This window comes from Budorcas taxicolor, chromosome 4 (assembly GCF_023091745.1).
Source record: "Budorcas taxicolor isolate Tak-1 chromosome 4, Takin1.1, whole genome shotgun sequence".
NCBI classification, from domain to species: Eukaryota; Metazoa; Chordata; class Mammalia; order Artiodactyla; family Bovidae; genus Budorcas; species Budorcas taxicolor.
In genome coordinates, this window is record NC_068913.1 from 107,763,960 (window position 1) to 107,777,917 (window position 13,958).

General features: G+C 45.8%; 1 protein-coding gene across 1 annotated transcript; it reads left to right on the forward strand.

Annotated features, from left to right (window-relative positions):
• Positions 1-3,455: 3,455 nt before the first annotated feature.
• Positions 3,456-4,439, forward strand: LOC128047073 (olfactory receptor 6V1). Its single transcript, XM_052639267.1, has one exon. The coding sequence runs from the start codon at positions 3,456-3,458 to the stop codon at positions 4,437-4,439; it is 984 nt and encodes a 327-aa protein (XP_052495227.1).
• Positions 4,440-13,958: the final 9,519 nt, after the last annotated feature.

The following is a 13,958-nucleotide window of genomic DNA, read 5'->3' on the forward strand; positions in this document are numbered from 1 at the left end:
CATCCCCCCATTTCTGTCCAGAATCATCTAAAAAATTTTTATTATCAATGGCTCTGTCTTAAAAATTCAGTTCTGGATTCAGATCCTCCAGAAAGGTCAGCTGGGAAACTCCTTTCAGGCCTTGTGTTTCTTTAACTCAGAATCACTGAGTTCTTTAACTCAGAACCACTGGGCACTGTCCTGGTTGGAAAGCTTTTGCTTGCTGTCTCTTTGTCATCATGTCTGTCTGGGTGGGCTTGGCAGGGGGCGGCTAAGCTGGTTGGTGCACACAAAGTCTGAACTTCTCCGAGATGAAGGACTGTGACTCAGAGTTTATAGGGAGCTGGATGCACTCCCACCTTGCCTTCGCTAACCCCCCAGGTGTGCATTTTCCCAAAGGACTCAGACTAGCCCTTTTCAGTCTGGTCAGCTCCCAAGATGTGTCTGTCAGGGGTTCTGCCTTTGAGGGGAGGGTTTCTTCTCTTATGCTTACACCTCTAATTCCCCGCCTCCCTCGATGACATTTTGGAAAATTCAGACAAGAGGGTGCTGCAATCCAGGGTCTCCATTCCCCGTCTCCCCAGTCTCTGAACCTTGGATCTGGGGGATGCAAATTCTCTAAATGGCAACTCTGGATCTAACCCTAGCCAGGCATCCAGTCTGCCACAATTTTAGTCCAGCTGGGGAAGTTCCTCTGCACTTTTTCCACAATCTCATTTTTCCCCACAGTCCTGGGAGGAAGGCAAGGGCCAGGAACCAATCCTAAGCTATTGTCCTCTTAGAGGTATCTTGGTCTCTCTCCCTTTCCTTATTCAGAGCTCTTTCTCAGATGTTACTTCCTCCAAGCAGCAATCCTCTCATTAATCTGAGGAGTAACACCAGTGTCTCTTCATTCCCAGAGGGCTCCTTGCTTTCCTGTTATCCCCATAGAGAACACTTTGCTGGAGTCTGAGTTCCCATCCAGGATAAGCTCAGCTGTAAACCATATCAAGAAGCCAGGGGCAAGAGAGAGCACCAAGAACACTCATCCTTGGGGAAGAAGATATAGTGTTTTCCTCTGGTCTCAAGAAAGCCTTCTTTTCTACCTTCAGGCCCCACATCAGTGCTGCTGCACTGGGCTCTATGGTGACACAGGGTAAGCCTTTAACTAGGAAATTCACATAAGGGTCAGAGATATTATAGCTTGTGGAGCCACTCACCCTGCAGGGCACCCTCATTCCAGCTATGCACAAGCCCCTGTCCACCCCTGCCAGCTGCAACCCACTAACCCAGGGTGATGGACTGCAGATCACACCTCAATCATGTCACAGACTGGGCCCAATAGGCAGGAATCTCTAGACATAGATTTCTTCACAGGAGCAGCTCAAAAAGAAGATGTAGTGCTTGGAGGCTAAGGTGAGTGACTTGGGTTTGCTTGGGGGTCAGGCTTGCAGAGAGCACAGACATAGGACTGGGTTTGAATTGATCAGATCTGGGTATAGATTTTAGCCCTACCATTAAGTTTTGCCGGGCTTCCCCAGTGGCTCAGCAGTAAAGAATCTGCCGGCAAAGCAGGAGACACAGGAGAAGCAAGTTCCATCTCTGGGAAGATACCCTGGAAGAGGACATGGCAGCCCATTCCAGATTCTTGCCTGGAGAATCCGAGGGGCAGAGGAGCCTGGTGGGTTACAGTAGTCCATGGGGTTACAAAGAGTTGGACACAACTGAGCACACACTCACACACAAGGTTTGCCAGTGGGTACAAGGCTGATGGAGGGACAGCCCCTCTTCTTTAAATTGGAATGCCATGGCTGGTGGTCAGGACACAGCTTCAGATGCAGCTTTTATGGAGCCAGAGAGAAGGCCAGAGTTATGCCTACACAAATCGAATCTTTCCACTTCTGATCATTTGTACTGCAAAATTTATTTTCCTTGAAAATTGAAGATTAAAAAAAAATCCTTTTAGTGAACTGAAATTCTAAAGGACAGCATAAAGCTTGGAAATTTCACACACCCCCACTACACACACCTTCACACACATATTGACTAAAGAATCATAGGTCCAAGAAAATTTAAGCTCATTGGTGTCATATGATGACAATGATTACCATGACAACGACTGACTTCTGAGTCCCTGGTCCATGCCCATCACTGAAACTAAGCAATTGATTCATTTAATCTCTGTCTTAGCTCACGAAGCTAGTACTATTATTATCTTCATTTTATATCTGAGTAAGCTAAGCACCGAAGAATTGATGCTTTTGAACTGTGGTGTTGGAGAAGACTCTTGAGAGTCCCTTGGCCTGCAAGGAGATCCAACCAGTCCATCCTAAAGGAAATCAGTCCTGAATATTCATTGGAAGGATTGATGCTGAAGCTGAAACTCCAATACTTTGGCCACCTGCTGCAAAGAACAGACTCATTTGATAAGACCCTGATGCTGGGAAAGATTGAAGGCAGGAGGAGAAGGGGATGACAGAGGATGAGATGGTTGGATGGCATCACCAACTCAATGGACAAGGGTTCAAGTGGACTCCGGGAGTTGGTGATGGACAGGGAGGCCTGGTGTGCTGCGGTTCATGGGGTCGCAAAGAGTCGTACATGACTGAGCGACTGAACTGCACTGCACTGAGGCTGAGGCTAAGAGAGGGAAGTAATAGAGAGCTGCAGGTTTATGTTCGACAAACATCAGGTCAGAATCCAACCTAGGTCCAGAGCTTATGCTCCAAACCACTAGGATTGAGTGGGCAGAGTCAGGATGTGGCGAGGGGTGGGCTGCGGGGGGGGCACTGCCTCATCACAGCAGTGCCTGCCACTGGCTAGCACGTGGATGCTCTTAGTCTCTGTCTAGCTCCAGGCTGGTCTCTGTGCCCACCTGTCTTCCTCTGCTCCCCACCTTTGCATACATACACCAGGGGGTCCTCCCCAAAAGATGCCAATTTATTGGCTCAAAACTCTGACTTCCCATTCATTTCATGATTGTAACTGGAGAAATGTGAGTGACGGAGGGTCCTCACCAGGGAGACAGCCCAGAAAGACAGAAAGGGAGCTTTAAGAGGGCTCTCAGACCCTCTGGGTCACGGCACAGACCTCCAGCATCACCCGACACTCAGGGCATCTGGGTGACTGACACACACTCTCTCTTTCCGTGCCCCTCCTCTCCTTATCTCTGTATGTTTCTCCCTCTCACCTAGGGGGTGTTCCTCTCCTGCTCCTCCACTTCTGTTTCATCCCATTCTTGCCTTCTCTCTGAACGTCTGTTGCTGTGTTGTCTTTCGTCATCTGCTCCTGTCTGTTTTCCTCTCTTCTTATCAGTAGACTTCCATGTTTTTCCTTCTATGATTCCCTGTTTCTCAATGATTCTCATATTCCCACTTATTTCTGTCTTTATCTCTCCTTCTGTTAACCCATGACCACCTACTAGCCTCTCTTTCCCGGCCTCTAGCCTTGTTTCACAGTCATTGGTTCTCTCTGTCTGTCTCTCTGTCTCTCCATCAATGTCTCGTTTCCTTTCCCCTCAAGCTCCCAGCCCTGAGATCGTGGCAAATTTGAGCCACCCTTCTGAATTTATCCTCTTGGGCTTCTCCCCTCTTGGCGAACTGCAGATCCTGCTCTACGGGCCCTTCCTTGTGCTTTATCTTCTCGCCTTCATAGGAAACACAGTCATCATCGTCATGGTCTTTGTCGACACCCACCTCCACACGCCCATGTACTTCTTCCTGGGCAACTTTTCCCTGCTGGAGATCCTGGTGACCATGACTGCCGTGCCCAGGATGCTCTCTGACCTGCTGGCCCCCCACAGGGTCATCTCCTTCACTGGCTGCATGGTCCAGTTCTACTTCTACTTCTCCCTGGGCTCCACCTCCTTCCTCATCCTGTCCGACATGGCCCTGGACCGCTTTGTGGCCATCTGCCACCCACTGCGCTATGGCACTTTGATGAGCGGGGCTGTGTGTGCCCGGCTAGCAGGGGCTGCCTGGGCAACTCCTTTCCTGGCCATGGTGCCCACTGTCCTCTCCCGGGTTCATCTCAGTTATTGCCACGGCAACATCATTAACCACTTCTTCTGTGACAACGCACCTCTGCTGCAGCTGTCCTGCTCAGACACCAGGCTGCTGGAATCCTGGGACTTTGTGATGGCCTTGGCCTTCGTCCTCAGCTCCTTCCTGGTGACCCTCGTCTCCTACGGCTACATCGTGAGTACCGTGCTACACATCCCCTCTGCCAGCGGCCGCCAGAAGGCCTTCTCCACGTGTGGCTCTCACCTCACCCTGGTCTTCATTGGCTACAGCAGCACCATCTTCCTCTATTTCCTGCCTGGCAAAGCACACTCTGTGGAGATCAACAAGACTGTGGCCCTGGTGACGTCCGTCCTCACCCCCTTCCTCAACCCCTTCATCCTCACCCTCCGCAACGAGACATTCAAGGCTGTGCTACGAGGCCAGATGCAGAGGCTGAAAGGCCTCCTCCAGGCATTGTGAGGGGCCTGAGGGACTCCGCCGGGCTCAGTCAACCAGGTCGTTCTGTGAGGAGGCAGGGCACCAGCCTGGGTGGGATGACCCCTGTTGAGTTTCTTTCGGATTTTCCCTCTGTGCCTGAGAGTGGTAACCACAGTGAGTCCTTGGTAGCACCCTGGCTGGCTTGACGGTCTCAAAGACCATGTGGAATTCCCCCCGTTATCCACTAGCAGTTACAAGAACTCAGAATAGAGCCTGGGGAACCGCAAGCAGGGCTTTTAATAAAGGGAAGTGCATGAGCTTGCCATTCAAAGGGCAGACAGAAAGTTTTATCTGATTAAGAAATATTACCCAGCCCCCGTGTGTGGTGTGTGCGTGTGTGTATGTGTGCGCACGCGCACAGATGCACGTGCCCCACTGCAAAGTGTGTGCACCATGAGTACTTCGTCTACATGGAACTAAGATAAAGAGCAACACTTACCAAAGTCATTCTCTTTCAAGTGTACAGAGTTCATTGCATAAGAATTCATCTGTTCATTCATTTCAGCAATGCTGAGTAGACTCTGTGTGTCAGGCACCACAACTGCGTCAGGTGCAGGGTAAAATGTAAACAAGACATTGATAAGTTTCAAATCTCTTAGCTCTATGAAGGGAAAGAATGATATGATAAAGAGCAGCTTACAGGGACTTTGCTGGCAATTCAATGGTTAAGACTCTGTGCTTCCATGGCAGGAGGTGCAGATTTGACTCCTGGTCAGGAAACTGAGATCCTACATGCCATGTGATGTGCCAAAAAAGTAAAAAATGATCTGCTTATGCAGCAGGCGATGTGTAATGATGGATTCAAAGAAAGGTTTATGGGAGCAGATAAGGGGAATACTGAGACCAGACTGAGGACTAGGGAACAGTTTCCTGATAAGGTGATGCCCGAGTAACACTTTGAACATAAGATGGACAGTGTGAGAAGGCAATCCATCAGCTAAGCCTTGTGCAGAGAAAATGAATTTAAAGAAAGCAAGATAAATCTTCATTAGTATAAGAAATAAGAATAAATCTTTCAGCAATTGTATGCGTTCTAGGGAGGAAATATTAAGAGATTTTTGTCATTGTTCAGTCACGTAGTCATGTCCAACTCTTTGTGACCCCATGCACTGCAGCACACCAGACTTCCCTGTTCTTCACCATCTCCCAGAGTTTGCTCCAACTCCTGTCCATTGAGTTGATGATGCCAACAGAGACTTTCAGAAAGATAAAAATAAACTATTCTACTGCATGATTAGAAACATTCACATGCTTGAAGGCAGAAGATTGAGGTGAATACAGTAAATTCCTTTGTCCAGTCATTATACTCACATGCATACACACACATGTGTCTGTGTAAAGTTCCTGAAAGCCTATTAGGTTCCATATTCCCTCAGGAATGAAATGCCAGCTCCCATAACTCATGTGTGAAATTTTCCAAATCCTTCAGGTACATTCTCCTCAGAATCATGTTCTCTTTGCTTTCGTTCTATCTGGGATTTTCTGAAACAGCCCCAGTGTAAATATTCTGCCAAGCTATTTCTATGAAAACAGTTAAATTTACCAAACAGCATTTCCCAGTAAACGTCAATGAGTTCACTCATCAAGAGAGTACTCCTAGCCCTGCTTATAAGATGAGAACAAAAATGACCAATTTACCAGGAACGTCAAGCTTAGCTCTGCTGTGTGGGAGTGAATGAGGCTGGGACTGTGGGCTACTCTGGTGGGCACAGATGCTCTAGCTTTGGAGCCGTGGCTCCCTGAGTAGTCTCTAGTGGTCCATCGGCGCCACCCCAGGAGACCCCCTTCCTAACGAAGGTGCCCCTTTCTCAGGCTTTCTGAAAAGTTCTTTTCTGTCTCACTGAGATGCTCATCACCCAAGTCAGAAGATCTCTTTAGGTACCTCATTTCATTTTCTGCTGGAAAATCTGACTCCTCTAGTTATACATCAGAGCAATGACTCTGGTGTTTGCTATTGCTGTTGAAACTATTGCTTTATTTTTTTCTAAATTATCCTCCTTTTACCACCTCAAATAGTAAATAGCTTCCCTGGTGGCTCAGCTGGTAAAGAATCTGCCTGCAATGTGGGAGTGAGTGAAGTGAAGTCCCCCAGTTGTGTCCGACTCTTTGCGAGCCCGAGGACTGTAACCTACCAGGCTCTTCTGTCCATGGGATTCTCCAGGCAAGAATACTGGAGTGAGTTGCCATTTCCTTCTCCAGGGGATCTTCCCGACCCAGGGATTGAACCCGGGTCTCCTGCCTTGCAGGCAAACACTTTAACCTCTGAGCCACCAGGGAAGTGACCTGGATTCAATCCCTGGATTGGGAAGATCCCCTGGAAAAGGGAATCGCTACCACTCCAGTATTCTGGCCTGGAGAATTCCATGGACTATATAGTACATGAGGTCGCAAAGGGTCGGACACGACTTTCACTCACATGACATAAATAAAAACATGATGAATGAATTAAAGATAATTCTACTGATAACATGTTACCATGTTTTTTCACACTTTATCAACTATTTTTATGCATTTTTTCCACCTGGTTTTACTCTCATAGTAATTCAATTAGATAAAAATACACAGATCACCCAACACCAGGAATGTACTCCACTCACTGGCTGGTAAAGATCAAAGAAATGTGGATTCTAACTTCAAAGCATTCTCCATCTGTGAGAGAGAGGACGAAGTACCATTAATTCCACCACATTTTAATAAAGGTTCTCCTACTGGTAACAGGTGCTGCAAGAGCCCTGAAGGGAAAAACCTACTCTCGGGCTGCAGTTGAGCAGTACTTTCTTCTAAAACAAAAACACATTTTTTTAAAAATATTTACCTATTTATTTGGCTGTGTTCAGTCTTAGCTGTGGCACCAGGATCTTCACTGCATTATGCAGGATCTTTCACTGTGGCACGTGGACTCTCTGTTTGTGTTCTGCAGAGCCCCCCCACGGGCTTCAGTAGCTGATGGGTGTGGGCCTAGTTGGTCCAAGGCGTATGGGGTTCTAGTTCTGCAACCAGGGATCAGACCCTCATTCCCTGAATTCCAAAGTGATTCTTAACCACTAGACCACCAGGGAAGTCACACAAGGAGTGCTTTCCCACCATCTAATAGATAAAGCAGCCATGGCTGAGTGAAAGAAAGAGTCAGGCAAAACAATGACAGAACTGGCAGTAGTCTAGTTTTTCAAACTTCTTTTCTATCCCTCCATCCTCAGAAATTCTCCTGTCCAGATCAAAGCTAGATTAATTAAAAGTTGGAATCTCCAGAATCTGAAGTCCCTGAGTATAGACTCCTCTAGCCCTTTTATTTAATGTGTATTCATCAAGTTCCCATCAAATTTACAGACAGGTAATGGCAATTATTTTAGTAACTCCTTCACAACAGTAACTATATGTTTACACTCCTTGCCTGAAAGAAACACTTACAGTTAGAAAATAACCATAGATTCAGTGTCACTTTAAAAATCTTTTGTATTTTATTTGCCACAATAGAATCCACAAACACTTGAAAGAAAATAACACATATTCAATTATAAATGAAACACATATACAATAAATAATTTTATTCAGTCTAACTGCCATGTTAATTTTTTGCTTTACCATTTCCCCCAGGAAATGGAAACAACTGATCTATTTGTTAGTCTACATAAAGGCACTTGATTTAAGGTCATTTCACTGAAGGCAATAGCCTTCCCATTCCACAGTAGTAGCTTACACTGGAACATAATTGCCAGAAGGCAGGGTGAGATTGTAATATCGAGAGCTACTTTATACATACACATACATACTTATATATACTTTGACCACCTGATGCAAAGAACTGACTCATTGGAAAACGTCCTGATGCTGGGAAAGATTGAAGACAGGAGGAGAAGGGGATGACAGAGGATAAGATGGCTGGATAAACATGAGTTTGAGCAAGCTCTGCGAGTTGGTGATGGACAGGGAAGCCTGGCATGCTGCAGTCCATGGGGTCGCAAAAAGTCGGACACAGCTGAGAGACTAACCTGAACTGATACATACACACACACACACACACACACACAATGGACTTCCCTGGTGGCTCAGACAGTAAAGAATCCACCTGCAATGCAGCAGACCCCCTTGGTCAGGAAGATCCCCTGGTGAAGGTAATGCCTACCCATTGCAGTATTCTTACCTAGAGAATCTCATGGACAGAAGAACCTGGTGGGCTACAGTCCATGGGGTCGAAAAGAGTTGGACATGACTGAGTGACTAAGCACAATGTTGCCTAAACGTATATATACATGTATATATACATATACATATACATATATATATGTTCTAGGAATCTTTATTTTTGCATTTTACATTTACATTTAGGTCTTTGAGCCATTTTGAGTTATTTTTTGTGAAAAGTATAAGGTAAACATCTACATCTTCTGTCTCTTCATATGAATGATTTTTAAAATTTTATATTGGAGTACAGTTGACTAAATATGTTGAGTTAGTTTCAGGTGTATAGCAAAGTGATTCAGTTATATACATACATGTATCTACTCTTTTTTAAATTCTTTTCCCATTTAGGTTATTATAGAATACTGAGCAGAATTTCCTGTGCTATACAGCAGGTCCTTGTTGGTTATCTATTTTAAATAAAGAAGAGTTTATGTGGTCAATCCCAAATTCGCAATCTACACCTCCCCACCTAAAGCTAACTTAAATATAGGTAAAAACGATGGCAGGATTTCCTGACTCTAAAATGCATCCCCCATCTTCCCTTCATGTGTCCAACATTCCAGCCTCAGAGATACAATGTCCTCGTAAGCAACCACTAGAAATATATAAGGTTCTGACAAGCTAGCATAAGAACACATTGTCACAAATGTAAATCCCAATGAGAAATGAAAGTAGATTCATTCCTTCCAGCTGAAGGGACTAGGGAGCAAGAAACCAAGGATATGGAAGTTTTGATGCAGATGATAAAGGAATCAAGTCATTTTCATATAAAAGTCAGGCCTGATTCCTAGAATGACCATCATACCATGAAGGCCCTGCATTTTAGGAGTTAGGTGAGGTGCAAAACTTTCTAAGGCCAAGGTGGAAATTTTCAGCAGTGCCTACGGAGCACCATGTTTCTATCAATCTAGTTCCACCAACTCCTTCAACTTCAATTTCCTGTTGTAAATAGGATCCTTGCAACCATGCCTGATGAATATGGAAGAAAAGTGATAGTGGCCCGATGGCCTGCTGGTAAATATTAATCTCTGGTCCTCCAGTTGTGGCATTTGCTGACTTCCAGCATTTACCAGTTTCCATGCTGTTTCACTCCCGTCATGTCTAATCCCAAGCTACCAAGATGACATCACTGAGCTTGGAGGCCAGTGTATCTACCATATTGTTACAAGTGACACAGACAACTTCAGTTGTAAAACTGAAGTAACAAAGTAAAAGGCAGTTAAATAATGAGGAGCTTTGAGTTTCGATCACCTTTGTTTTTAACATAATCTATTTCATTGCACGTGTCTGTTATTTAATTTTTAATAAGAAGTATGTTTAATTCCTGGAGAAGGAAATGGCAACCCATTCCAGTGTTCTTGCCTGGAGAATCCCAGGGATGGGGGAACCTGGTGGGCTACCGTCTATGGGGTCTCACAGAGTCGGCCACGACTGAAGCGACTTAGCAGTAGCAGTAGCAGCATGTTTAATTCCTGAAATTTTAACCATCAGTTTTCAGGAGGGCTCCAGATCATCAGCGTAGCATTCTGCCTGGGGTTTTCCCTTAGATCTTGTTCCCTATTCAACCCAGCATCTTTGTCATTCTCCTTCCCTTGAGAGTGACAAGCATCATATCTTATGGAAGGAAACCTCATGGAATTGCCCTTTAGGAATAGTTCTACTAAAGAACTATTCCTAAACTCTTTATGAACTTATTTAGGTCTTTTTCAGAATTGAAGGCAATAAAATTCCAGCCCTGAAGGTAAATAGTACCTTTGTGAGTATAGTAGAATTGCCCTAGCATGCAAAAGTTTCCATAGTAACGCCCTCTATATCCACTACAAAGTTCATCATCTCATGACTTCAGTGAGTGAAGCATCTTTCAGAGGACACTTGTGACTCCCCTCCCCCTAATCAAGAGACCTGGATTTGATGAAGTGAAGAGAGTCATGACCACTCTCCAGGGATCATTCATTAAATCCATTAGTTCTCTCCAGACTTGCACTGCTCACACGATATGCCATTTTTATGTCTATGTTACTTTCTACATTATAAAGTCACCCCTCTGGAATTCACTTTTCCTCTTCTTGGCACTTGTGAAGCCTCAACTCAAATGACACCATGTTTGAGAAGATTCAGTCTAACAAACTCCTTCCCTGTATTCCCAGCATGCTCTGCATATTCTAGTATTAATACCAGCACCTCTCAAATATTATTGTGCATGTGAATCACCCAGGGGTCTTGTTAAAAATGCAGATTCAGGTTCAGAAGTTCTGGGGTGGGGTCCAGATTTTGCATTTCCAAAGAGCTCCCAGGAGATGCCAATGTGGTTCCAGGGGTCACAAGGTGAGTAGCAAGGGACCACAGGCAGGTTTGTTATGAATGTCATGCCTGTGAGATGCTGGCTATGACAGGGCAATTACTGTGGAGGAACAAAGCATTTTACACCTTCCCCAAAACTGGTGAGTCAGAGAGCCCATTCCTATGGAATACTGTGAAAAATGGGCAAAAGGCTGCTGCAGGTTGTAGGTTATATTTTTTTTACTCTTCTTGGTTACTGATTATTTTATTAAATTAATTTTTATTGGATTATAGTTGCTTTAAAACGTGTGTTAGTTTCTACTATACAGCAGAGTAAGTCAGCTATAGGTATGCATATATCCCCTCTTCTCTGGATTTCTTTTCCATTTAGATCAACACAAAGCATGGAGTAGAGTTTCCTGAGCCATATAACAGGTTTATATCAGTCATCTATTTCATACATAGTATCAATAGTGTATATATGTCAATACCAATCTCCCAATTTCTCCTCACTTTGGCCTCTATGCATTAGTTCTCTATGCCTTTGTCTCCTATTTGCAAAACAGAAATAGAGGTGCAGATGTCGTTTTAAATTTTTAGAGGGAGGGTGCAGAGATGAGAGTCACAGGAAAGAATCTCTAAGGAGGAAAACCTGAGCGGATTTGTGTACTGATTATCTGAGAAGCAAAAAAGTTGAAGGAAAGTGTTTGCATATCAGAAGGAGATAATTGCCTCCCATTTAGTTTTCAGTTTTTTTTTCCCCCCACAAAGTTTGTTAGGATGGTAAATAATTAGTCCCTTGAGACTTACAGGAGAGAAAGTTCTCAGAATGAAAAAAAAAATGTTTTCCCAGTGGGCCTTTAGTGCAGAATTAAAAGTACCTGTCCACTTTTTTTGGAGAGGCCCACAGATGGGAACGTGTCCTATGGTAGTTTTTTTTTTTTTTGTTTGTTTGTTTTTAAAGTTGAATTGGAGACCAAACTTCCTGGTCATTAACAGGAGACTCAGGCCCCCAGACCACATACCCTGGGACACTTGTTCCTCTCACCTCCTCCTTTCTTCACAACATCGGGTTTGAGGCGTGGCCCCCACACTGTGACTATCTCCACTGTACATGATGACCAGGGCCTCTCTAGAACCCTGTGAATAGAACCAGCTCCAGAAGTCAAGGGAAGTCTGCATCTAACTCTTTATCCTGTTTTGCGAATTCCAGGGCAGTCCAGAGTACATCTGGTATAAGAGATCAAATGCCAAAGCCATTTCTACTGGTGCTGTCTTTCCATGATACCCTAAACCACTTCCAGCTTTCCAAGAATAGCTTCCTTCATCTGCCCTCCAGCCCACTCACTACCCACAACACCCATCTTGTGCCATTTCCTCCTCATCTGCCTTCTACCACCTCTGTCTTCCCTGCAAGGTGGCTGGCAGTCTCCCAGCCAGGTGACTTCCAGGAGCCCCAGCTTCAGAGGGCTCTCCCTCTGGGTTCTGTGGTTCTGTGGGATCTGCAGTTCTGCAGGAGAGGAGAACTAGCCCTTGAGAAGGGGGAGGTAGCGAGTGTAGGGACAGCAACCCACCTTTCATCCCCTCTTTCCTGCGTGCAGAGGAAGGATTAAAAAAATTTAAAAACGTAAAGGGCATGCCCTTCTTTCTAGGCATGGAGCTGTCATGACCTTGCTGTGTAAGAGGGATGGGAAAGTGGCCCCCAGAGTCATTTCTGTTTAAAAGTCAAGAGGTCTGGGGGTCAGGAGGGAGCAGTGGGCCCAGGTGTGAGCAATGTTTCTGCTGCAGGAGCTGTCCCAGATGGGGGTCCCAGGAGCTGTCCCAGATGAGGGTCCCAGAAGCTGTCCCGTATGGGGTCCCGGCAAAAGGCACATAGTTTTCCTGTTCTGAGGATGCCAAAACATCCTGCTCTTTTCTGAGAAACTCACACTTTCAGGACCCCAGCCTAGACTCTGAAACCAGTTCCTGAGAAAGGAACACACACTACAAAAAGACTGCACACAAAGAAAACATAAAGGAATGAGAACAAAACCACAGAGCAGGACCTTGGAGAGAGAGTTTAATAGCACATTTCATAATAACAGCTATATTTACCAAGTTCTCCCTACATTCCAAGTCCCTGTGTGAAGACCTTGATTTGGATTATCTCTTTGAATTGAGATTGCTTGTGGCTCAGTCGGTGAAGAATCGCCCTTCAATACTGGAGACTTGGGTTTGATCCCTGGGTAGGGAAGATCTCCTGGAGAAGGGAAAGGCTACACACTCCAGTATTTTGGCCTATCGTTCTGAAGCTTCCCAGGGGGCTCAGATGGTAAAGAGTCTGCCTGCAGTGCCGGAGAACCAGGTTCGATCCCTGGGTTGGGAAGATCCCCTGGAGAAGGAAATGGCAAACCATTCCAATATTCTTGCCTGGAGAATTCCATGGACGGAAGAACCTGGCTATAGTCCATGGGGTCAAAAAGAGTCGGACATGACTGAGCGACTTCAAACAAAAAATTTTACAATTTGAATTGACATCACCACACTGTTTTCACCCCCAGCTGTCTTGAAATCATCCTTTCCTTAGCTAGCACAGGCTCACAGACGCCTGCCTTTGAGGCTTTTAGTGGACGTGAACTCATCCGCTCCCTGTGGAGAGTGAACAGTGACTTCAGCGGGGCGGAGGGGGCAGGAGAGACTAGGAAGCAGACTGAGAAGCCCCAGCCTGGGCACCTGGGTGCCACCCGCAGTGGACGGCCCCCCTTCCTTGCTCTCATCTGAGGGCGGCTGGGTGTCCGAGGAGGATCCTTTTGGACGTATCCTCCATGACCTTTTCGACCTTCTCATTCCGGAAGGTGAAGATGAAGGGGCTAAGGAACAGGGTCACCAGGGCAGTCATCAGGGCCACCACCTTGTTGAGCTGTGCGGAGGGGCCCTTGTCTGGTCTCTGAAGAGCAAGGACAGGAAGAAGTCCATGAGCTTGATGTGCTGGGTGTTGGAGCAGGACCGCTCGAGCAGCGGGGCAGTCACAGAAGTGGTGGTCAGTGACGTTGGGGACGC

Bases quoted from the DNA above. Each gene is read 5' to 3' on its own strand.
- LOC128047073 (XM_052639267.1), top strand. From the start codon at position 3,456: ATGTCTCGTTTCCTTTCCCCTCAAGCTCCCAGCCCTGAGATCGTGGCA.